Source organism: Oncorhynchus clarkii, chromosome 4 (assembly GCF_045791955.1).
Source record: "Oncorhynchus clarkii lewisi isolate Uvic-CL-2024 chromosome 4, UVic_Ocla_1.0, whole genome shotgun sequence".
Lineage (NCBI taxonomy): Eukaryota > Metazoa > Chordata > Actinopteri > Salmoniformes > Salmonidae > Oncorhynchus > Oncorhynchus clarkii.
Window position 1 is genome coordinate 73,139,120 of NC_092150.1, and position 23,626 is coordinate 73,162,745.

Below are 23,626 nucleotides of genomic sequence, written 5' to 3' on the forward strand. Positions count from 1 at the left end.
TATTATACCTACAAGGGTCCTAAAATGTTAAATCAAATATCTAAATATATATTCTTAATTCCATTCCTTTACTTTAGATTGTGTGTATTGTTAGATATTACTTGTTAGATATTGCTGCACTGTTAGAGCTAGAAACACAAGCACTTCGCTACACCCGCAATAACATCTGCTAAAAACATGTGACAAATATTATTTAATAATGTTGTTTTTAGATATATCCTTGGTATAACCTAAATAATACCCCCAAACACACACACTCCCCCACCCCCATCTAGGAACTTAGCTGTCAGCATAAACCATGCCATATCTGAAGAAGGGCATCCCTATTCTGAGCAACACATGCAAACAAACTTTGTGGTCATAGGTCAGCTTGCCAAAACATGAAATCAAGACCCACTTTGGAATATATCATGAACATTGGAGCTGCTGCTTTTTCTTCATCCACATGGTGGACCACTCAGAGTAAAATACTTTTTCAAATCCTCATCACCTCTCGATAACTACAATCTAACAACTACTGGTCTACAGTTGTAGTGTTTGGACTGCACACTGCCGACTCTAAAAGGTAGTGACAGCATGTCTGTACGTTTTATTTTATTTTAAACTTGACTAATGCTAATAACCATGTTTTACTAAGCTGTATAAGGACTTAATGCATGCATATTTTCATTAATTGCAATTTACACTAAGTTTCCTTCAGCAAAATTACTCTGGTAACCAGCTAGTAAGTTATTGCTCAGATGTATCTTATAACTGCACTCTCTTAAAACAATGGTCTAGAAAACAATGACTTCATTGAAAGAAATGGTTGAATTACTTTTTAAAATTGGATACTGGTATAGTTGCTGCAAAGAAATTACATCAAGAAATGTCATGAATTAACCCTAACCCTAACCATGTGGTTTGCAATCGACATTACAGTCTAAGATTTTCTGTAATTTCCATTTATGAATGGAATTTGATGTAGGAATATGATATAATGAGATTGGTACAGCTAATGTATGTTACGTTATCATAACCAAAAACTAAAGATATACCGCTCCATTGTTTATGTTTATGTTGCCATAGGAGACTTTGTAAACAAATGATGTAAAGCTTCAAATCAATTTAAAGAAATATGCATTTTGCTCTCCCTTAAGCTTTTGACTTCAGTTCCCACTGTCTGTTTGAAATGGGTTCTATGATGTGCATATTTATGTTATATCCCAGCATTAACACTTATCAAGATTGGTGGCAAGTAGAATAAAGGTGTGTTAGTCCTAGACTAAAACAATACACTACATGCCCACAACACTGACTTGGCAAAAAAAAATGTATACACAATATTTGAACTCAAAGTTGTCTTGAATGACCTCTTTGACATTAGTACATGTGCAGCAAATTTCAGCAACTACTTGTGCAGTCTTTCGCATCTTGTTGACACACTCAAGTTACATGAGTATTACAGGCTAATTAAAAAAAATTGGCAATTGATACCAACATTGAAGCTGAAATGTATGCTATTACTTAAATATGGCGCCAATAAAATCTGAATCTTTAATGATCTCTAGTTTTGACTGAAGTCATACATTGGTTTTCATATAAAATATGTATTTTTTTCAATTTTTAGCTATTTTACTTTGACGTGCACATGCTGTTGGTGATCTTGGTTACGTACTGAATGCATTTTTAAAAATGCAGTTACATCTTAGTGAGTTTCATTGTTGTGACTTTTGTATCCTTGCAACCAGATCGACCATATCTGGAGCAATGGTCACCCCTACATGTTTTGATGACTACAGTCTTTACAGTGTCCTGTCAGATGAGGAGCTGATGAAGCTGGCCATCGATCGCAGCCTCATTGAGGACAACAACTCTATTGGGTCAATTCAATCATCACAATCTGTGGATCGACAACCCAATTACCAGCCAAACCAATTTACGACCCGTGTCAGGCTCCCCTCTGCAACAAGGCACATGTATGACTTTCCCCGAGCCAATCCAAACCCAGCCAACCCACATCCAAACCCATCACCTGCAAACCCTCCATCAGCAGACCCTATTGTGTGAGTCTGTCAACCCTTTAACTTATTTTGACAGTATGTATTCCAGAAAGAATGAGTGTGAAAACAATTATTATTTTGATGAGCATTAAGTTGGTGCACAGGTGTATTATAATTCCAAAATGCCCAACATAGAAATCCGATGCTGAGTATTGATACATTTCCCTAACAGGGACAGCAGTAATAAGGGTGTTCCTCAAATGTGTGTCCTGATGCTGCTAATGTTTAGCAAGATCCACAATGACACTAAACTGAATGACAAATTTCCCTTTGCTCTTTGTCTATGCTTTAGAGATGCAAGACCCCTGGTGAATGTGATCAAGAATGGGGATTTAAAGGCTCTGAAAGAGATAGTGAAATGCAACCCAATGAGTCTCTTGGTACCAAATGAGGGAGGATGGATTTCTCTCCACGAAGCTGCATATTACGGTCAAATAGAATGCCTCAAGATTATATTAAGAGGTGAGAGTGAAATAAAGACAAGTGTGATTGAGAATGGTTTCTATTTTATACACACAAGTCTTGAATCTCAGGCAGATCCTTTATTAGTACATGCTGATTATTTTTCATTTTCTTGGGTCACAAAGTTTTGTTGTCGTTCCTATAGCCCATCCTGGTATGGTGAACACATGTGGTAGTTACAATCAGACCCCACTTCTTTTGGCTGCCGCCTTTCACCAAGTGAACTGTGTTGAGTGCCTTCTGGACAGAGGTGCCAATCCAGACATTGCCAATGAGAATGGAGAAACACCACTCTTCAAAGGTAAACAAATCCTACAGATGTTAGATCTTAACTTGATCACTCTTTTGTCAAGGAGAATTTTCCTGATGCATCAGGAAATTCAAATGAGCCTCGCTAGTGGCTAAAAAGAAGTAGTTCTCTTCTCACCCAAAAGTACTTCTTACATTTTGAATGCTTAGCAGGACAGGTAAATGGTCAAATTCACGCACTTATCAAGAGAACATCCCTGGTCATCCCTACTACCTGATCTGGCGGACTGTGCCTCTGCCTATCCGTAATTTAAAAAACAAGAAAATGGTGCCGTCTGTTTTGCTTCATATAAGGAATTTGAAATTATTTCTACCTTTACTTTTACTTTTGATACATAAGTATATTTAAAACCAAATACTTTTGCTAAAGTAATATTTCACTGGGTGACTTTCACTTTTACTTGAGTCATTTTCTATTAAGGTATCTTTACTTTGACTCAAGTATGACAATTGGGAATTTTTCCAACAGTGGATATTGTTCTCCACTAGGCTTTAACTTAGTGTGTCTAGTGTATCCCAAGGATTCGATTCCGGCCCAAGCTCTTCTGGTACTAATGATGCAATCCAACGATGACTTGATGTAGTTACACATTTCAGGGTTAATTTACCCCAGATCTTGATAAGAAATAACCATACCAGACACTTATGGATAACATGAATAATAAAATAATAATAGTCAGTAGGGTAGGCTATACTAAGATTGGTTTCCATGTAAACAAAGTGCCAGGTAAATACTTTACTTCTATAGCAAGGTTTCCATCCTATTGGCGACAGTTTCATGAAAATATCCGCATGGAGAAAATATGCACATTTCCCACCAGTGGTTTGTTTCCACCAAACGGACATGTGCGTGATGACAAAGTGCACACAAAATGTACTTTTTCACTTAAGTTTTCATCTTCCGAATAAAAATCTCAAGTTCAATGTGTTTACATTACATTTTCAACTCGACCTATAGTTTTTCTACAAACTGTTGCGTTAAATAGCAAATGTGCCTACTCTGTTCTTGACACTTGAGCTCTAGTTAACCGCTGGCAAATACAGTGCCGGTAATCTAATCTATCGTACATGATGAGATTATTATGGATAAGAGCGAGAATATTTTCAATTGTCAAACGGCAGTCAAGCATCGATCATCATGTCACCAGAATAAGACCCTCGATATTTATTGGAAATGAGAATCAAGCTCATCGCCATGCACTTTCACCACCCTGTGAAGTGAATCATTATTTGCTTCATTTGTAGCCTAAGAAACTGCATGGTTTCCCAAGTCGTAGCGGGAGGTTCACACACCACATCATCATGTGACTTCAGAATTCTATGGCAGGTTATTTAAGTGTCAGCCATTGTTGCCAGAACGACGCAATTTACTACAATCTGCCACCATCTACCACAAACGGTCGCGACAAAAGCTCAAAAGAAAGAACCACTGTATGTTCAGGTTAGAATAATTTGGTAAGCGACATTATTTGGTTTTCTTGCTGGGGAACATAACATAAATAATCCAAAAGTACAGATATCAATTGTGATAGTCAACTCAATCATCTTTTTCCTGCCAAGGTCATTTACCGGTCATGTCTAGACGGGATACAGAGTTTGTCAAATTGAAATAAAAAGTGTATTTTTGCATTTCAGCAAACCCTAAACCTTTTTCTAAGCTTAAGATCATAACTTGCTACATTCATTCTCCCAACTTGCTATGAAAAGTACATTTGACAAAAGCTGTATCCCTTCTAGACAAAACCGGTTTTACCCTCCATCCTCCTTCTCTTCTGAACCTCTCCTTTTTTGAAGGGTATTACAGGGACAAGCTGTAAATAAAAACACACACATACACAAAAAACTGTGATTTCTAATACATGGCACAAAAAGCTTACTGAGATGACATTTAGGCACAGACAGACAGACAGACAGACAGACAGACAGACAGACAGACAGACAGACAGACAGACAGACAGACAGAGAGACAGACAGAGAGACAGACATAAAGAGAGAGAGTGCAATGCATAGGAGGATGCTGCATTGGACTGACCCGCTGATCTAGCTAACTTTAGCTAGCTACATGGTTGAGTCTGCAGCTAGCTAGCTTAGCCAGCTTACCTAGTGGCAACCTAATGTTTATTGCCAAACTAATTAGTTCGCTATTGCCACACACATCTGATTAATCTGTTCACTCTTTACGCCACAGACAAGTTGGCTGACAAATATAGATCATATGGGGAGCTAAAAACAGAAGATTTAACTTATTTTAACTACTTTTTCTCCCCAGTTGGTAGTAGTCTTGTCCCCTCGCTGCAACTCCCGTACGGACTCTGGAGAGGTGAAGGTCTAGAGCCGTGCGTCCTCTGAAACACAACCCAACAAAGCCGCACTGCTTCTTGACACAATGCCTGCTAAACCCGGAAGTCAGCCACACCAATATGTCAGAGGAAACACCTTACAACCGTGTGCCACTGCGCTCAGCAAGCTACAGGGTGACTGGACAAGGATATCCTTGCCGGGAAAACCCTCCCCTAAGCCAGACAACGCAGGGCCAACTGTGTGTCACCCCATGGGTCTCCCAGTCATGGCCAGTTGCGACAGAGCCTGGACTCAAACCAGGATCTCTAGTGACACAGCAAGCACTGTGATGCAGAGTCTTAGGCCACTGCGCTACTCAGGAGGCCCCAAATGTGTAACTTTTTATGTGACATTCTGGATTAGTCAAAGCTAACTAGCTAGCTAGTTATCTACCTAGACATTTGATTTACACTTGTCATCAAAACACAATTGCAACAGCAGAATTATACAGTACATGATCAAAAGTATGTGGACACGTGATCGTCGAACATCCATTCCAAAATCATGGGCATTAAGATGGGAGTTGGTCACCCCTTTCCTGCAATAACAGCCTCCACTCTTCTGGGAAGGCTTTCCACTAGACGTTGGAACATTGCTGTGGGGACTTGCTTTCATACAGCCAAAAAACGTATTAGTGAGGTCGGGCACTGATGTTGGGCGATTAGGCATGGCTCACAGTCAGCTTTCAATTAATCCCAAAGGTGTTTGATAGGGTTGCGGTTAGGGTCAGTCAAGTTCTTCCATACCGATCTCGATAAACCATTTCTGTATGGACTTCGCTTTGTGCATGGCTGAATTGTCATGCTGAAACAGGAAAGGGCCTTCCTCAAACTTCCAAAAAGTTGGAAGCACAGAATCATCTAGAATGTCATTGCATGCTGTAGCATTAAGATTTCCCTTCACTGGAACTAAAGGGCCTTGCCCGAACCATGAAAAACAGCCACAAACCATTATTTCTATTCCACCAAACGTTACAGTTGGCACTATGCATTGGTGCAGGTAGCTTTCTCATGACATCCGCCAAACCCAGATTTGTCCGTCGGACCGCCAAATGGTGAAGTATGATTCATTACTCCAGTGTATTTCCACTGGTGCAGAGTCCAATGGCGGAGAACTTTACACCACTCCAGCCGACACTTGGTATTGCGCATCTGATCTTAAGCTTGTGTGTGGCTGCTTGGCCATGGAAACCCATTTCATAAAGATCCTGACAAACAGTTATTGTGCTGACGTTGCTACCAGAGGCAGTTTGGAACTCGGTAGTGAGTGTTGCAACCGAGGACAGAATTTTTAGGTGCTCCTGTTCTGTGAGCTTGTGTGGCCTACCACTTTGCAGCTGAGCCGTTGTTGCTACTAGACATTTCACATCACAATAGCAGCACTTACAGTTGACTCGGGCATCTCTAGCAGGGCAGGAATTTGACAAACTGACTTGTTGGAAAGGGGGCATCCTATGACGATGCCACATTTCAAGTCACTGAGCTCTTCAGTAAGGCCATTCTACTGCCAATGTTGGTCCATGGAAATTGTATGGCTGTGTACTTGATTTTTACAGCTGTCAGCAACGGGTGTGACTGAAATAGCCGAATCCACTAATTTGTCCACATACTTTGTGTATATAGTGTATCTTCGAAATGCTTATCTTACTCCAGAAATATGTCATATTACAAAGGCAGAAGGTCAATAAAGTGCAGTTTATCTTTGATCGCTGATTTGGCTAAGAACCAAAGAACAAGAGATCCTCAGGAGTGAAGACTAGTGATGTGCAGTTCGCAAACAATTCTTACTTTTTGAATGACTCTTTTTACTGACAAGAGTCACAATGAATTTTTTCCAAGTTACTCGTTCATTTTAGTCTGCTGGCTGCAATGAATTCTACAGCAGGATTAATACGTGCTCCTCCAGCTCAGCAGCTACATGTGCTCCAACCAGTAACTGTCTATCATGTACACGACAGGAAATAGACATGTTTAGAACTGATAATTGATCACATGGTGCAAGAACGAATGCTATTCATTTATTGAATGTTACTTGATGGACACAGCTTTTCGTACAACCAAAACACACTCAGCCTGCCTCTGCTCAAAACTCGAACTCGAGAACTAATTGTTTGGGGGCTGCTGCAGGTCGCTAACAATATTGTGCTAATCTCTCTCGCGGCATCAAGCAGTGGGCCAGATTTGGACCCATGCCTACTTTGACATATGTATGCCATGGTCACTGGCTGTACCTGTTGGACCACACAGGCACTGAGACAACCAAACATTTAGTCTGACTATTGGTTGCCTTCAACATAAAATAAAATAATTGATATAAAAAAATATTTTCCCAAAAGAAAAATACATCTACCCATACAAATATTGTCAATTTATTATAATCCACATTAGAATTCACACGAGAAACGCAGCCTATATAGGCTACTTGACTGATGCCCAGTGGACCTGCAGACTAATTTATTGTATAGCCTACAAACACCGATTCCAGCTGCCCTCTGGCGGTGGTTAAAAATATGAATGATACACTAAAATCCTCCTGCTGCAGGATTATTTTCCTCCTGTGACGAAATGGGTCATATTAAGATCTGACATCTGTAGGTGTTAGCTCTTGGGGCTAAGACAAGTCTCCAGGTCTCAAGCTAGGTTACTGGTCATACTGGTGAAGTCCACCACTGTTACACAATCAGCTTATGTTTTACAAACAGCAATATCAAACAAAAAATGACCTGTGTTGTTTGTCACAATGCGTTTTCAGCTTGCGAGAAGCCCAATGTGGAGATTGTAGACCACCTCCTGAAGTATGGAGCCTCAGTACACAAGGCTTGTGTTCAGGGTGTGACACCTCTCCATGAAGCAGCCGGGCATGCTAACGTGGAAATTTGCCAGATGTTGTTGGAGGCCGGGGCCAAGCTTAATGCAGTCAATAATTACAGGATGGAACCTTTCTATATGGCAACACAGAATGGGGGAGTGGACGTGTTGCACTTCTTGATTAGAAAAGGTGAGTCGTTTTCAAATTTTCACATGCCAGTTTCAAGATTATTTTTAATTGATTGTTTTAAAGATGCAGTCTGGGATCGTAAGCACAACAAGTTCATAACATATTGAACCTGAACTCTACTTTAATGTCCAAACCCTTGTTGATGGGTTTCCTACATCTTGGAGAAAGTATTCTGTTCTTTACAATGGCATGAATATAATTGAAAATAACCATTAAGCATGCAGACCATCTGTTGCTGGTGATGTTGCGGTGTTGCCAGTTTTCCTTCATTTCAACATTGTATAAATGTTGTGTATGCTCTTGTATATTGTAGGTGCTGATATAAACTGCCAGGCAAGGAAGGGGGAAACACCTCTGTACGAGGCAAGTAAGAATGGTTACAAGGAAGTTGTGGAACTGCTTCTATCTCATAAAGCAGATGCTAACCGAACAACTAAGTCTGGCCTCCTGCCTCTTCATATTGCTGTCCAGAAAGGACATTTTGAGTGAGTGCAATTAATTGATTGATTGGTTAATTTAAAGCATTGGTTTCTCTTCAAGCCAAACATTTCCCTTTCAATTTGATCCCTGTGCTTCCCTTCTGTAGCATTGTGTCCATGCTGATCCCTGCCACCAGCAAGGTCAAAGTTCAACGCAGTGGCATCAGTCCCCTCCACCTGGCTGCCGAGTACAACCGGGACTGGATCCTAGAGATCCTTATCGAGGCAGGCTATGATGTCAATTTCCAGCTCGCAGAAGACCGATCCAAAATGTATGAGGACCATCGCAGCACAGCACTCTACTTTGCTGTCTCCAACAGCAACCTAGAGGCGGCTGAAATGCTTCTGGATGCAGGCGCTAACCCCAACCTTGATATGTTCAACCCTCTTCTTGTCGCTGTGAGGCAGGGTTACATGGAAATGATCACCGCTCTGGTGGAGCATGGAGCTAACATGAATGCGTCCATCCCCACACACCCCTGCTCCTTCCCGGCAGTGGTCATGCTCGGTATGAAGTATCTGCACATCCTGAACTATCTGAAGTATCTGATGTCCAATGGCTGTGATGCCCTTTCATGTTTTGATTGCACATATGGCAGCAAGCCACACCCACCCCTGAACATTTCAAGAAGGGTCAGCATCTTTGGCGAAACTTTGCGCTACGTTATTGATGAGGACGAAGCTCGACGCAACACTTGCGTCCAGGTAGGTTGGGTTTATGTGCAATGTAGATGGTTTGCTGGTCTATTAGTTTCCAATTCCATCTCGGGTTGTTCTTTGAATCCAATTTGAACCCTTCATTTTCAGTTCTGTGAGGCAATCTCCGATCCGACAATTAGCCGCTGGGCAGGACCCATCATAGATGTGCTCCTGGATTACGTTGGCCATGTGAAACTCTGCTCCCGGCTGATCGAGAACCTGGATAGCTACAGTGACTGGGCAGGGATCAAGGTGAAAGCAAGTAAGTGAGCTTACACCATAGAGTTACACAATATACCGAAACTTCAGTTCTCAATATTAGAACATGAAAAATGGTACTAGAATTTTTGTTACTTTTGTTGACCGTCAAACTGTAGCATACAAGCCAATGTACCCGTTACAGCGTGAGCGCACCGTGCCTGCTTCACTTCGGCTGCACTAGGATTCTGAGCAGCATCATGTTAGCTCCCCATTCATACTGCACACTTGAATGATGCAACATGGCATGTAGAAATATTTAAACGGTTCACTCCTGTTTGCAAAGCAATGTCCATACAGGCTAGAACACTTTACAATGCAAGAAGATACCGGTAGCTTTCAGCTTTGTAGACTAACTTTCCTTGCCAGCTTAAAGCGAACATGAAATCACTACCCCTAGTACTGATAATACGCAAACCATAACTCAAAATGTGCTGATTTCAAAGCCGATTGCCACCAAAACATTATTATTCACTTAATATGTCTCTCCAAAAGATTTTCTATTGCCTCTGCGAACCGACTCTGATTAATCAGATGTGTGTGGCAATAGCTAACTAATAAACATTATGTTGCCACTAGATTAACTGGCTAGCTGCAGTGTCAACCGTGTAGCTAGCTAACGTTAGCTAGATCAACGGGTCAGTCCGCCTCTCTCTCTCTCTCTCTCTCTCTCTCTCTCTCTCTCTCTCTCTCTCTCTCTCTCTCTCTCTCTCTCTCTCTCTCTCTCTCTCTCTCTCTCTCTCTCTCTCATTTTGTTTACCATTCAAATAAATTATTACCATTATTTTGTTATGTATTTAGATTGGTAATAACAAAGTCACGTTGATTGTATAATTATGAAATTGGATGATTGGATATGGCAGGAGTCGCGGACGTAAAACAAAATTGCTTTATGACCGGCATCTCACAAACCCACCAGTCTAACAACGGCATCTAATTGCCTACCTGTGTTGCCATTTGCTGTTGGTCTGCTGAGCCTGACTCCGAGCTAGGGTAGTTTGTTTCACGTCTTACTGGCCCTCGGCCTGTGCAGCAACTTGCATGTGGGCGGAGTTAGCCGGTTGAGATAGTGGTGAATGTGCTGGTAGCAAGGAAAATCCGTGGGGTGCACGCAAACATAAAGAAGAAACAACTGTTTACGATTCGGTCACAAAGATGCAGGCAATTTTAAGCATTCTGAGTTTTGATCAATGCTGTGATTGCAATATAAGTGGGTAAATGCTCATTTACAAAATAAAAGGGTGAGTAAACACTATTGCAGAAATTATAAGGTGCATAAATGGCATTTATGTGTGCTTACCCTCCACTACATCTGAGTGTGTCATGGTCATCTAGAAATGTTGTCTAGATCCTGGTTTGTCCCAAGGATGTCTTCCCATGGGTGATTTTAGGATGCTGTCAGGACTTTCTGTCTTGGTCCCCTAGAGATTTTTGTCTAGTTCCAGGGTTGTTCCGAGGACATCACCTGATGGTCCCAAAGAAAAGTGCAGAGATGCATGAGAAAGCTCTTGTCATGAGCTGTTCGGCCATTACAGAAAACCACATACCAGATTTTTAAAACGTCTTAGGGATAGCCACCATTTTTTCAATGTTCGCCTAAAATGACACACCAAATCTAACTACCAGTAGCTCAGGCCCTAAAGCAAGGATTTACATATTCTTGGTACTATTTGAAAGGAAACACTTTGAAGTTTGTGGAAATGTGAATTGAATGTAGGAGAATATAACAGAAGATAATAGAAGATAGTAGAAGATAATACAAAGAAAAAAACAAACGTTTCTTTTCTACCACCATCTTTGAAATGGTGTCCACAAGATGGCAGCAGTGTATGTGCAAAGTTTCAGACAGATAACTTGAAGTATGAGCGCTTTCCATGACATTTAGTGCGAAGTCACCCAGGTACATTTGGGCAAATCGTGAAGTAGACCTTTGCATTCATATTACATTTTTTCTGAAAGAATATCGTCAAATCTGAATACTTGGACTTTGATTTAGCTTTTCCAGTATTAGTAGCCATATTATAAGTTCAACATTTGCAAAACAACCAATTTTTATAACTTCATAACTCTGAATATTCTAATAATTTTTGTCCAAAATGAAAAGACATGTTGTCGTACAAGGTTAGTAGCTACATTTTACGACAGATACATGGTTTCCGGACACTCCCGTAAAGCCCAGCTCATTGGCTATCTAGCTAGCACCGATTGGTGCTTTTTTGACAAAGTTAGAGTCGTTCAAGTGAAGACCGCCCACGTCATCGGCATGCCATGAAGGCGTCGCTCTCTGACCAAATATGGTGTCCTATAGGATATACTACACCCCTAATGATATAGTGAAGTCTCTTTATGTTCTAGGATCTCTGAGGAATACATACAAACGTGATTTGACTGGTTGAAACAACGTTTAGGGTGAGATTTTCACAGATTCCTTTCTTTGCAAATTGAACGAGTGGAAATACAATATCGATCATGCATGATATATGGACCTTTTTAGGATATGAAAAGGGATTTTATCTAACAAAACGACACTTCATGTTATCTCTGGGACCCTTTGGATGATAAATCAGAGCAAGATTTCAGAATGTAAGTACACATTTCACCTTGAAGTGAATTTATCAAACCTATCACGGTGAAAAAAGTGTTTTGTTGTTAGGAGCTCTCCTCAAACAATAGCATGGCATTTTTTCACAGTAATAGCTACTGTAAATTGGACAGTCCAGTTATATTAACAAGAATTTAGCTTTCAGCCGATATAAGACACAACATTTGTTGTTTCTCCCAAATCTAGGATCTTGACACAAGGCGCTGCATGATTTACAACTGCCCCGTTGACGGGACGCCGATCCCTATTAACAGGGTCATTGGCAATAGGAAAAAAAAAGTAATTTCTTGCTCAACATCTGGGCGTCAGATAAGAACGAGACTACCTCGTCCATAAAGTGACCATTAGACTTGCCAACTTTCCGACTGAATACGCTTGTAGATGCAACAGTTTTGATGAAATGTATAATGTATTATCGCTCTCATGTGCTCAATAAAAACCAATGGGGAGGTACCATTTTGCTGCATTTTGAACAATGCTAACATACTTTTAACAGAGTTCTGTCTAAAACCGGGCCCAGCAACTTGGTTGCTCAACAACACAACTGGCAGCCTGTAACAAGAATAAGAAGTGGTTGAGAACAAACCTAGGCTACTGTAGATGTTGGTATTCAAGCTGAGGTTAATTATTAATCAACAAATGCGTGCAGATAATTGGTCCGACATTAAAAAAATGGGTTGGTTGTTATTAGTTATTCTTGTCATTATAAACCAACTTTGAAATATGTATTTTTCAGTCATTGAGTCTATGGCCAAATTTCAACTTAGCACACATTCTCAATGAAGAAAGCATTATATCAGAATGATATGCTTTTAAGCCTCTTAATATAGGAAAGAGGAGCAGGATTGTAGTGCTTCCAAAGCGTGGGGGAGCAGTGTACCCTCACTTTTTTTCAATTTGAGATTACACAGAGCTGGTAAAACTATTTCTGGAACATTTATTCTGATAAATTCTAAATACATTCTATTTAATTACCACAATTTCCATGAAAATCGATAAATAGCCTATGTAATGTAAAGCACCCTAGGCAAATGGTGGTTTCTTCCCTGTCTTCTCTATGGTGGTGTCGAGAATGATGAACTATAGGTGTGTACTGCAATGGTCGGTCATAGGCTTGACCACTTTGGCCAATCAGAACATTGAAAAATGATAACCAGCAGTTCCTATCCAGCCTGGGTGGCAGGTAACCTTGTGGTTAAGAGCATTGAACTGGTAACCGAAGGGTAGCTGGTTTGAATCCCCCGAGCTGACTAGATGAAAAATAAAAATCTATGGATGAGCCTTTGAGCAAGGCACCACCCTAATTTCTCCTGCAAGTCGCTCTGGATAAGCACGTCTGCTAAATGACTACAATGCAAATATGAAAACATAAGAAGCCACCTGTTCAAAACCACAAGCATTTAAAGGTGCAACTGACGAACAGTCCAAGCCCACATACACCTGACATATCAGGCAAACATCCTGCAGAGAGAGCTGTCCAGAGCCTCTCAATTTGTGCCAATGCTTCTCCCTTCTGTGTGCCTCCACCATCAATGGCTTTAGGAACTTTGTTCACAGTAGGGGAGAACATGTGCATGTGATGTAATTCCACTGCTTAACTGTACAAGTGGAGGCTGGTGGGAGGAGCCATAGGATTATTATTATTTGACCCTGCTGGTCATCTATGAACATTTGAACATCTTGGCCATGTTCTGTTATAATCTCCACCCGGCACAGCCAGAAGAGGACTGGCCACCCCTCATAGCCTGGTTCCTCTCTAGGTTTCTTCCTAGGTTCTGGCCTTTCTAGGGAGTTTTTCCTAGCCACCGTGCTTCTACACCTGCATTGCTGGCTGTTTGGAGTTTTAGGCTGGGTTTCTGTACCGCACTTTGTGACATCCGCTGATGTAAGAAGGGCTTTATACATACATTTGATTGAAATTTGATTGATAGGAGGATGGGCTCATTGTAATGACTGAAATGGACTGCTGTCAAACATATGGAAACCACATGTTTAACTTCATTCCATTGATTCCATTCCAGCCATTACAATGAGCCCATCCTACTATAGCTCCTCCAACCAGCCTCCTTTAATTGTACATACCCTGCAGCTTGGCAGAGTAAGAGGGGGTTTAGCCAAATGAAACTAATCATCAGACCAATGAGATCTAGGATCCAAATTCACTGTGTGTCTCCTTGATGTTCATAAAACTCCATGGACCCCGTCTTGCGCAGAAGAGTCCAGAATGATATGTGACCACTTGGTTACAGTGACACTGTTCTTCTGAGGTCACCCAAACCAGAGAGGCCACTGCAAAGCCCAGGGAGCCTGACCCTCTCTGGGAGTTGCTGTAGCCCTGCTTGGGATAATTAACCTACATTGGCTATTGGTTGAGACACAGGGCCCGTTCTAGCTTGGTATGTCAGAGTGGGCAAGTGGAAATGTGAATTGGGGCAAGTTGGAGGTAACAATGCATTACGATTCTAGTTTACTAAGATGCATGAATACACCACACCAAAAGATGGATTTTACGGCTGTTTTAAAACAAATTTCCTGTAATTCTACATAGTAATGATTTATGTTCACTTCTTGGTCAATTGATTTGATAGAATGTATTTACATAGATGAAAAATGCTATGAATAGATATTTCACCTGTGTTTTCTTTTATTCTGTAATAGAGTATTTTGTAATCATGTGTTCAAGCTAATCAAATCAGAGTTTATTTATGATACAACGCAAGTGTAAGCTACACAATACAATGAAATGCCTACTCGCAACTAAAGTGCTTATGTATTTGTATTTACATTAGGCTACACCCTACAAATTGCTAGTAGTAGTCATAGTAGTAGTAGTCATAGGCCTATAAGACTATACTGCAAATTCTTGTTTTTTGTTCCTGAACTGGCTGAATGGCAGAGCTATCCTTCAGATTTCCTTCAGCACCACATCCGTTGCAAAATCCTGGGGCTGTCCTTTCAGCACCACAAAGGGACTCAATTGCTTAAAATAACAGTCATCAAGATCTGTTGCCTACGCTTAATAGTCCTACTCATCAGTTATAATTATTATTACAAATAGAAGATGAACACTTCTCGCCATGGTAAGGGAAAGGGAAAGGGGATACCTTGTCAGTTGCACAACTGAATGCATTCAATCGAAATGGGTCTTCTGCACTTAACCCAACCCTGTTTAGTAAAGTTAGATCAAAGCTGAATCGATGTCTCGCAAGTTCACATAATAATTCATTTGCATTTGACATATAATAACACAGCATAGTAGGCCTGCAGAGCCTTCAGAAAGTATGCATACTCCTTGACTTATTCCACATTTTGTTGTTAAGCCTGAATTCAACATGGATTCAATGTATGTTTTTTCTCACCCATCTACACACAATACCCCATATTGCATTCAGGGCAAAGAGTTACATTTTTGTCTCATCAAGCAACATATTCTTTTGCCTAATGCTCTCAGAGTCTTTCACATGCCTTTTAGCAAACTCCAGGCGTGCTGCCATGTGCCTTGTTCTTCAGGAGTGGCTTCCACCACTCTCCCATAAAGCCAAAATTTGTATTCAGTGCTGTCGAGACTGTTGTCTGTCTGGCAGGTTCTCCCATCTCAGCCAAGGAACTCTGTAGTTCTGTCAGGGTGGTCATTGAGTTCTTGGTCACCTCCCTGATCAAGGTCCTTCTTGCCCATTTGCTCTGTTTGGTCGGACAGACCACTGTGCTCTTGGAAACTTTCAAAACTCTGTAAATGGTGTTATACCCTTCCCCAGATATATTCCTCATCACAATTCTCTCTTGGAGATCTTCGGACAGTTCCTTGGTCTTTTGCTCTGATATGCACTGTCTAATTTTTGTTTTGACATTCTTCTTCTTCTTCTTCTTCTTCTTCTTCTGTGGATTTTATGGCGGACTACAACCCAAAAAGGTGTATGGCTGCCACCAACTGGACGGGTTGAAAAAACAAGGTAAAAATAACATCCGTACATGATAGGGAAAACTAAATGATTCCACCCAAATAAATGTGTAAATTGACAAAAACAAATCAAAACTCCCACTTCTTAATTTCTTAAAATCTCCATATCTCCCTTCTCGGGCTCTAGGTCCTGAGAGAGGTGTACGGCTTGCGACAATACTCCATTCAACTCCTCCTCCGAGAAATCTTTCAGTCCCAGGTACCGCTCCGCCGCATCCACAATGATGTCTATTCTACTGGACCTTCTCTCCACCTTGGCAGTGCCATTAATCACCATAGCTATAAAGGCCACAAAGTCCACCTTATTAACCTTTAAAATACCTGGGTCCTGATGGTGAAAGGCAACCCCTGCAGCCTGCAGTGAAGGCCCATCCACCACAATGGACTCTTCATGAGCACCATTCAAAGCCTCAACCCTTTAAACAGCCGCTTTATATGAAATGTTCTGGACAGCCCTGAATTTGGCCACCTCATTATCTTTTACCGTTGTCGGGCATTCCAAAAAGGTGGCTTTATGGTTCTCACTACAATTGCGACGTCACATTTTCATCACTTTTAAAACACATGACATTATCTTTTCCACAACTTGGACCTTTCGGCTTCTCCCTTCTGCAAACACTTGAAACATGTCCAAAAGCTTTACAGTGATCACACTGCATTCGTCTTGGGATAAATACTCTGACTCTGTAGTTTATACACAACGTGGATGACGTGGATTGAGACGCATCCAATGCAAAAAAATAAAGATATCTCTATCTTCAACTGACAGATTTTTATGGCGATTTTTTTTAAATCATGATGATTTGATCTACACGGGGATGCGGACATGGGCTCTAGGGGGTTGTTAAGCATAAATAATGACATCGATTCAGGCCATAAGGGAAGCATGATGTAAGATGCAAACCTGGTATTCCAACTGATTATAGGTTACTAAAGCCAACAACATACTACTGAGCCACATAGTTTTGATAAAAACAGTGGAGGGAAAAAATATGTAAAATATGTAATATGTAAATATGTATTTACATATGTAAATGTAAACTAACTTGTGTCATCCCTGTCGTATCCCAACCACGTATCACATACATAATACAATGTAAAATACAATACAAAATGCTTAAAAATGTCTGTGTCTATTCACAGTTCCCGTCGTGTTGCAATGTATTCTTTCAGTTTTCTGAATCAGTTTTTATTGCTAGCTTGAGTTACCTGGGGTGGTAGAGAGTTCCCTTTAGTCATGAATTTATTTAATGCTGTGTGTTTCCCAGCCACTGTTCTGGACCTGGAGACCGTGAAGAGACCTCTGGTTGCATGTCTTTGTTGTACCGATGAGTTTCCGAACTGTGTGCCAACTGCTTGAACAGACAGTTCGGTACCTTCAACACACCAACACCTCACACAAAGACCAATAGTGAAGCAGTCAATCTCTCCTCAACTTTGAGCCCAGAGAGATTGACATGCAGGTCATTTACATTCGCACTCCATGTACATCTAAGAGCAATATGTACTGCTTTGTTTTGGACCAACTGTAATTTGCTTATGTCCTTCTTTGCCGCACCTGACCACACAGCTGGACAGAGGTCTAGGATTCAAGATAGCACTGACCATCTGTAACTGCTTAGTGGGATCTCATTGCTTGCTTGTGCTACCTGTGCTCAGCGAAAATAATATGACATACTTCTAACTTGGTTAGGTATAAATGAGACCGTTTATAAACATCAACTGTTTTAGACAAAACAAATGTAACCAAGCAAGATAAATTGACGTTCTATCAATACTGATTACGTGGTTACCACAGGGTTAGCAGCGTAATGGTTATCGTTACCACCCGGAGACCAGAAGATTGGGGATTTAAATAGCTGAACACAGTAAAGTCTATTATCCCACCGAAGAGTATGAATTAGGCTGCTTGATAAGTTTAAATCCTAAGCAACCTGCCTACACATAGTTTGAAGTACAATAGACCAGCATAGCTACAGTTGTACGCCAAAGCTGTGTGCTAGAAAACCTTGGTAGAGCATGGGTGGAGTAGGCATTGCGGTGTCCATGTGAACTTCCTTTATTTTTCAGGCTTCAGACCAATGCCTACTTCTCACTTAAAACACTGTTTTTTTGTTTTTAATCATAGGTCATGAATGTGTATTGGACTTCTGACCGCAAATACTACAGACTTTGTGGTGCAGCAAAAATATAACTGTATCCCAGTAAAGAGATTGCGTGTTGAAATCCCAGGTGGGGTGATATTGAAAAGTCAGTACTAAGGGATCATGTAAAATGTGAACATATTTTGATTGATTAAGTATTTGTTTTACTATTTTAGCTGAACAGCATACCACTTACCTTAAAACCCCATACAATTTCATTACTTTACTTGTAATGGATTGGGACACCTGGAACCATCACATGATGTCCTGACGACTGGTAAAACAAATGTCTTGAGAACATCTTACAAATGTCCAAACATGGTCCTCAATGAAATCCTGGTAACTTACAAGGTACTACACAAAGGTCCCCCAGAGAACGTTCCCTTTGGACCATCATGCAACATCCTAATAACTAGTCAAATGTAAATCCTGAAAAGGTCCTGAAATGGTCCTTAGTGATGACCTGGTAACTTTCAGGGAACTACACAAAGGTCCCAAGAGAAGCCTTGGGACCATCATGCAACATCCCCTTGACCATCATGAAACGTCCCCTTGTGGTCATTGAATGGCCCATGGATAACGTCCTATCAGAACCAAGTAGGAACCTTTTCGAAACGTTCCCTACTGGGAACTGCGACCAAACCGGAACTTGTGCTGAACGTGTTCTTAGTGTCCCAAAGTTAATGTCATGTTTTAATATTCCTAGAACGTTCTCAGAACGTCAGTGGGATAACATCTTGCCAAAACTCTTAAAGGGACATTAATTGAGAACATAGCCAAATGTCCTTAGATGGTCCCCTGTTTGCTGGGATACTACAGTACTATAGTTTTTTTCATGTTGGTTAATAAGCAACTTTGCACTTTCAGTGCCACCACATTCACTGATGCAGTTGTGCAGACTGAAGATCCATCAGCAGGTTGGAATCCCCAGACTGAGGCACATCGACACCCTGCCGCTCCCACCAAGACTAATCAAGTTCCTCAACTATGAAAAGGTAAATTTCCAGGATGTCTAGGAATTTATTTTTGTTTTGTTGACTCTAAGTCCACAAATTCCGTGACTTGTTTTCAATAAATGTGATTGTTCTGCATATTGTAAGCCAGTTGAGATGAAGGGGGAATGTTTCTTTGCACAGTTGTGTACTGCATAATAGGCTTGACTTGATATTACAATGGCAGGAGTAACATTCGAATGAATATATTGTAAATTATGTGTAAATGTAACTATTTACTTACTTATTCCTATTCGATTACCAACAAAATAGGCAAACAAATAATGCATGACTGGCTACTGCTAGCCTGAAGAAAAATTGTGTGACTTGCTTCAGCTGGTCAAAAGTATTGTTATAGTAGACAAAGAAGAAACTCTGAGACTGTCCATCTAAACAGTGTGACAGGATTATTGCTTTAGCAAATGTTGGTTACAGAGATAACAATGTTGAATTAATGTTTATGTAAGATTTGTTTTGTCACTTTACATTAAGTTAACTTTTAATCCAAGATCTAATTGGATAGGTAAGTTTACTCAAGTAAACAGCAACTGACAAATTAGTTGTTTTCTATTTTTGTTTTGTTGACTCTTAAATCCACAGATTCCGTGACTTGTTTTCAATAAATGTGATTGTTTTTTATATTGTAAGCCAGTTGAGATGAAGGGGGAATGTTTCTTTGCACAGTTGTGTACTGCATAATAGGCTTGATTTGATATTACAATGGCAGAAGTAACATTCGAATGAATCTATTGTAAATGATGGGTAAATGTATGTACTTGAAGGCATTTGGGTTTGGTTAGCAATAGCAACTCTGACTCTTATTGATTACTAAGTTAATTGCTTACCCTGCACAGTGAGATTTTATTTGACTAAAGTACAGTGAAGTTGCCTGTATCAGAAAATAAACCACAGCTTGGAATGCTTCTCAGGCAATCAGATTGTTTGGCCAGAACTATCCATTATATAATTGAATATAGTGATTTCAGTACTGCATTGTGTACAAAGGTCTGTTGCCACAGGTGGGTGGAATTATTTCAGTGTTTAATGTAAAAAAAAGTTCATTTTTCTATGAATATTGCAGATTTATTGACAGACTCATGTAATGCTAATGATATCATCAGTACTTGCTTGAAGTAGAGCCATACAATGTCAAACACTGTATAAATAAAGTCTTAAAGGAAAGCGATATTCATTAGTCCATTGTTGATACATGTCAGCAGTCAAGTTGTTAAGATATGGTACTTCCAAGAAGCAATATTGCACTGGCCACATCATTATGTTGATGCAGAAATTGTCAGATGACATAAAAATGTAGCTCTTTGAGTGGACAGTGGAAGTTTGGCATAGAAAAAAGGATACATTAGCATAAAAATATGGTGATGGATCTTTGATATGAACGGTTTGATGTGTTCGCATTCGAGAAGTCAAAGAAATGATCCTGATAGCTGAAAGTGCACTATTTACTCACTTAGTCCCATTCGATTATCAATGAAATGCATATAATGCATGGCTGGCTACTGCTGCCTGCCTATTCCAGACACAGATTTAGGTCGTTCACTTGCCCCATATATTTGTCATTCAATTTTTGACTGATCTGTCGCTTTGTAAAAATGTGCATGGGTTTAGCTCAGGTCATAATGACAAAGACGTTGGGGGAAATGAGAGGGAGGGGGAGTGATGCTTGCTCAAATCCAATCGTGACAGGAAGCGTAACACGCACCACATACATTTCTTTACAGACAGCCAAACTAGCCAATTTAGTTATTTAGATTGCACAGCGCAGCACAGTTTTAGTGACAGAGAGATGCATCCTGGCAGCTGAAAATGACTTCATCCTGATCAAGTATAATTACAAAAATGTGTCGTACCGTAAACATATTCGAAAAATTCTCAATTTCCGTTACCATGCTCGTTTTGTCTGAGTACTCAGCACACCCCTACTAGAAAGGGGAATTTTGACCACACACAACAGGGGAAGTTTGACATAGAAATAAGGATGCATAAGCAGAAAAATATGATGGTGGATCTTTGATATTAACGGTTTGAATGTGTTTGCATTCGAGAAGTCAAAGAAATGATCCCCACAGCTGAAAGTGCACTATTTACTTATTAATTCCTATTTGATTATCAACAAAATAGGCAAACAAATAATGCATGACTGGCTACTGCTAGCCTGAAGAAAAATTGTGTGACTTGCTTCAGCTGGTCAAAAGTATTGTTATAGTAGACAAAGAAGAAACTCTGAGACTGTCCATCTAAACAGTGTGACAGGATTATTGCTTTAGCAAATGTTGGTTACAGAGATAACAATGTTGAATTAATGTTTATGTAAGATTTGTTTTGTCACTTAACATTAAGTTAACTTTTAATCCAAGATCTAATTGGAGAGGTACATTTACTCAAGTAAACAGCAACTGACAAGTTAGTTGTTTTCTATTTTGATGTAATTTACAAAATAATGTTCAGAATAGGCATGCACGTTTTCACACTTATATTTCCACTTGAATACAGTAGGTAAAACTAGAAATTGTGAACAGCCTTTGTTCTTCATTACAATAATTTCTTAGGCGAGAACTGAAATAACCCCTAACCTTAGTATAGAGGTCAGTATTGACAAAACCCCTAAGCTCTACACTCAACGTGGTATTAAAAGACTGATGACACGACTGTAACTGTAGTGGCTGGTATTCTGGAATACAGCTTGTGGGGTATCTATGACCTTGCCCTCATACGAAAATAAATGCAAAGTGCCCTCGGATCAAAATGAAACAAACACATGACGCAGCTTGACCTGCCAACAAAATGGGAAGAAGTCAACCTTGTCAATAAACTTGACCCTTTTTCCATGGATTTGTTTGTCTAAAAATAAGAAACAGGCATCCGCAATAAACACCTCTTTCCATTACATTGATTGTAACACAACACAATACCAGACCTCTCAACACAAGGAACAAGGCACACCAACTCGCCACAACCAAACCTGACACAGACACAACAAGAGTCTGACCTAGCACAGGAGGATTACAAGCCTGAACACTGTACTTGGGACAACTCACAGTTTCCATTGAACACAGTCAGTCATTGTAATATACACACATATTGTATGATTAACACATTTTCTGATTGGTAAGATACTCACCATGTTTTGGGATTCCTCGCTGTTACTCCCAGGAGTTCCAGCTATTTGTTTTGTTGTCCAGTGCTATCTAGGCCAGCTGCCTCTCAGGAGTATTCTGAGCTATGAAGGTGGGAGAGGAAAAGTTGGCCCACTACCCTATGGATATCATGTGAAGCTCCCAGAAATATTCCAGATGGTTGGATCGGAAGCCCTGTCTCAGAAACATCTACTGACAGAGGAGTGGAGAAGTCTTAGTGGGGGAGTTTAACCGGAGAGCGAAACTTTGACACTCTTTTTGCCTTCGGAAAACTGTAAGAGCTTGTGAGAAAGGTAAGACATATTTTTATTTACATTGTTATTTGGCAACTTTTGTTGTTGTGTAAAAAAATCCTGCATGGACCTTTCTGTTCCTTTTTAAACCTCTGAGATTGTTTTTACATTTAGCTCAACATTAAATTACTCCACCAATCACTGAGGATAGAGCAGCTTGCTATGGATCAGGCAAGCTTTTTAAAGGCATTGGACAGATGAGTGTAGGGTGCTAGATGCAACTGAAAGAGAGTGAGAGAGGGTGGAGGAGGCTTGGTTTGAAGTGGTGGGCATCTTGTTGTTATGACTTGTATCATCTGAATTATGCTCACAGAATTATATCTACTTATGGGAGCGGCTTATATGAAGGAACTTTTAATGTCTTAGACCATCAGAAAGTTGGCTTAACGTTGGAACAGCTAGCTAGTGTGCAGTGCAGCACAATAATTAAAATAAACACACGTCTTACTTTTTTCTAGTTAATAAATTGTGATAATGTGACAACTATTGTATCCTTAAGGAGTATTTAAAAGTTGAATCCATTATTTTCTAATGAAAAATTTATCTCCCTAATTTCTGAATCTCGCTTATAACGTCAGTAGGCCACTAAACTAGTCTTCCGAGGGGGAGGGCAGATTGCCTACACACAGACACTGGCAAAGATTTTTAGGTGGCAGGCAATCAGACACTGGAATAAGTTTCTGAGTGACAGAGTGAGGACTTTGCATAGGCGCTTTGTCGTGTTTTTTTGTTGGACAGGAAAGAAATGCCTATAATGTAAAATAATGATTTTAACCGGTTTACATACTTTTAAAATAACGATTATTTTCGGGAACAGTTTAGATCACTTTCGTTTGTGGTTCTGATTCTATTCCACACAACAACAAAAAAACGGTTTTCGGTTCTGTTCCCTGAAC

The 23,626-nt window shown here is 40.2% G+C and overlaps 2 protein-coding genes and 1 long non-coding RNA gene across 7 annotated transcripts in view; 2 read left to right on the forward strand and 1 right to left on the reverse strand.

Annotated features, from left to right (window-relative positions):
- Window positions 1-375: 375 nt before the first annotated feature.
- Window positions 376-20,468, forward strand: LOC139407260 (ankyrin repeat and SOCS box protein 2-like). 2 transcript variants are annotated; one of them, XR_011634083.1, is made up of 11 exons: window positions 440-565; window positions 1,731-2,045; window positions 2,335-2,504; window positions 2,650-2,805; window positions 7,905-8,150; window positions 8,464-8,635; window positions 8,737-9,334; window positions 9,437-9,590; window positions 16,099-16,138; window positions 16,274-16,345; window positions 19,158-20,468. XR_011634083.1 is itself a non-coding variant. In XM_071150885.1 (9 exons), exons 2-9 carry the CDS (start codon window positions 1,750-1,752, stop codon window positions 19,304-19,306), a joined length of 1,941 nt encoding a protein of 646 aa, XP_071006986.1. In that variant the 5' UTR covers window positions 376-565; window positions 1,731-1,749; the 3' UTR covers window positions 19,307-20,468. The 2 variants fall into 2 exon arrangements, 1 of the variants encoding a protein (XP_071006986.1); XM_071150885.1 differs by lacking the exons at window positions 16,099-16,138; window positions 16,274-16,345 and having other exon boundaries at window positions 376-565.
- Window positions 10,531-22,516, reverse strand: LOC139407261 (uncharacterized). Its single transcript, XR_011634084.1, has 3 exons — window positions 22,422-22,516; window positions 10,887-11,051; window positions 10,531-10,667 (listed from the first exon to the last, which is right to left on the reverse strand). It is a non-coding gene; the product is annotated as an uncharacterized lncRNA (long non-coding RNA).
- LOC139407259 (ankyrin repeat and SOCS box protein 2-like) overlaps window positions 22,226-23,626 on the forward strand; it is a 37,509-nt gene continuing 36,108 nt past the window's right edge. For all 4 annotated transcript variants that reach the window (XR_011634082.1, XM_071150882.1, XM_071150884.1 and 1 more), the window contains exon 1: window positions 22,226-22,730. The gene's annotated coding sequence lies outside the window, so the exon portion shown is untranslated. The remainder of the gene's footprint in view (window positions 22,731-23,626) is intronic.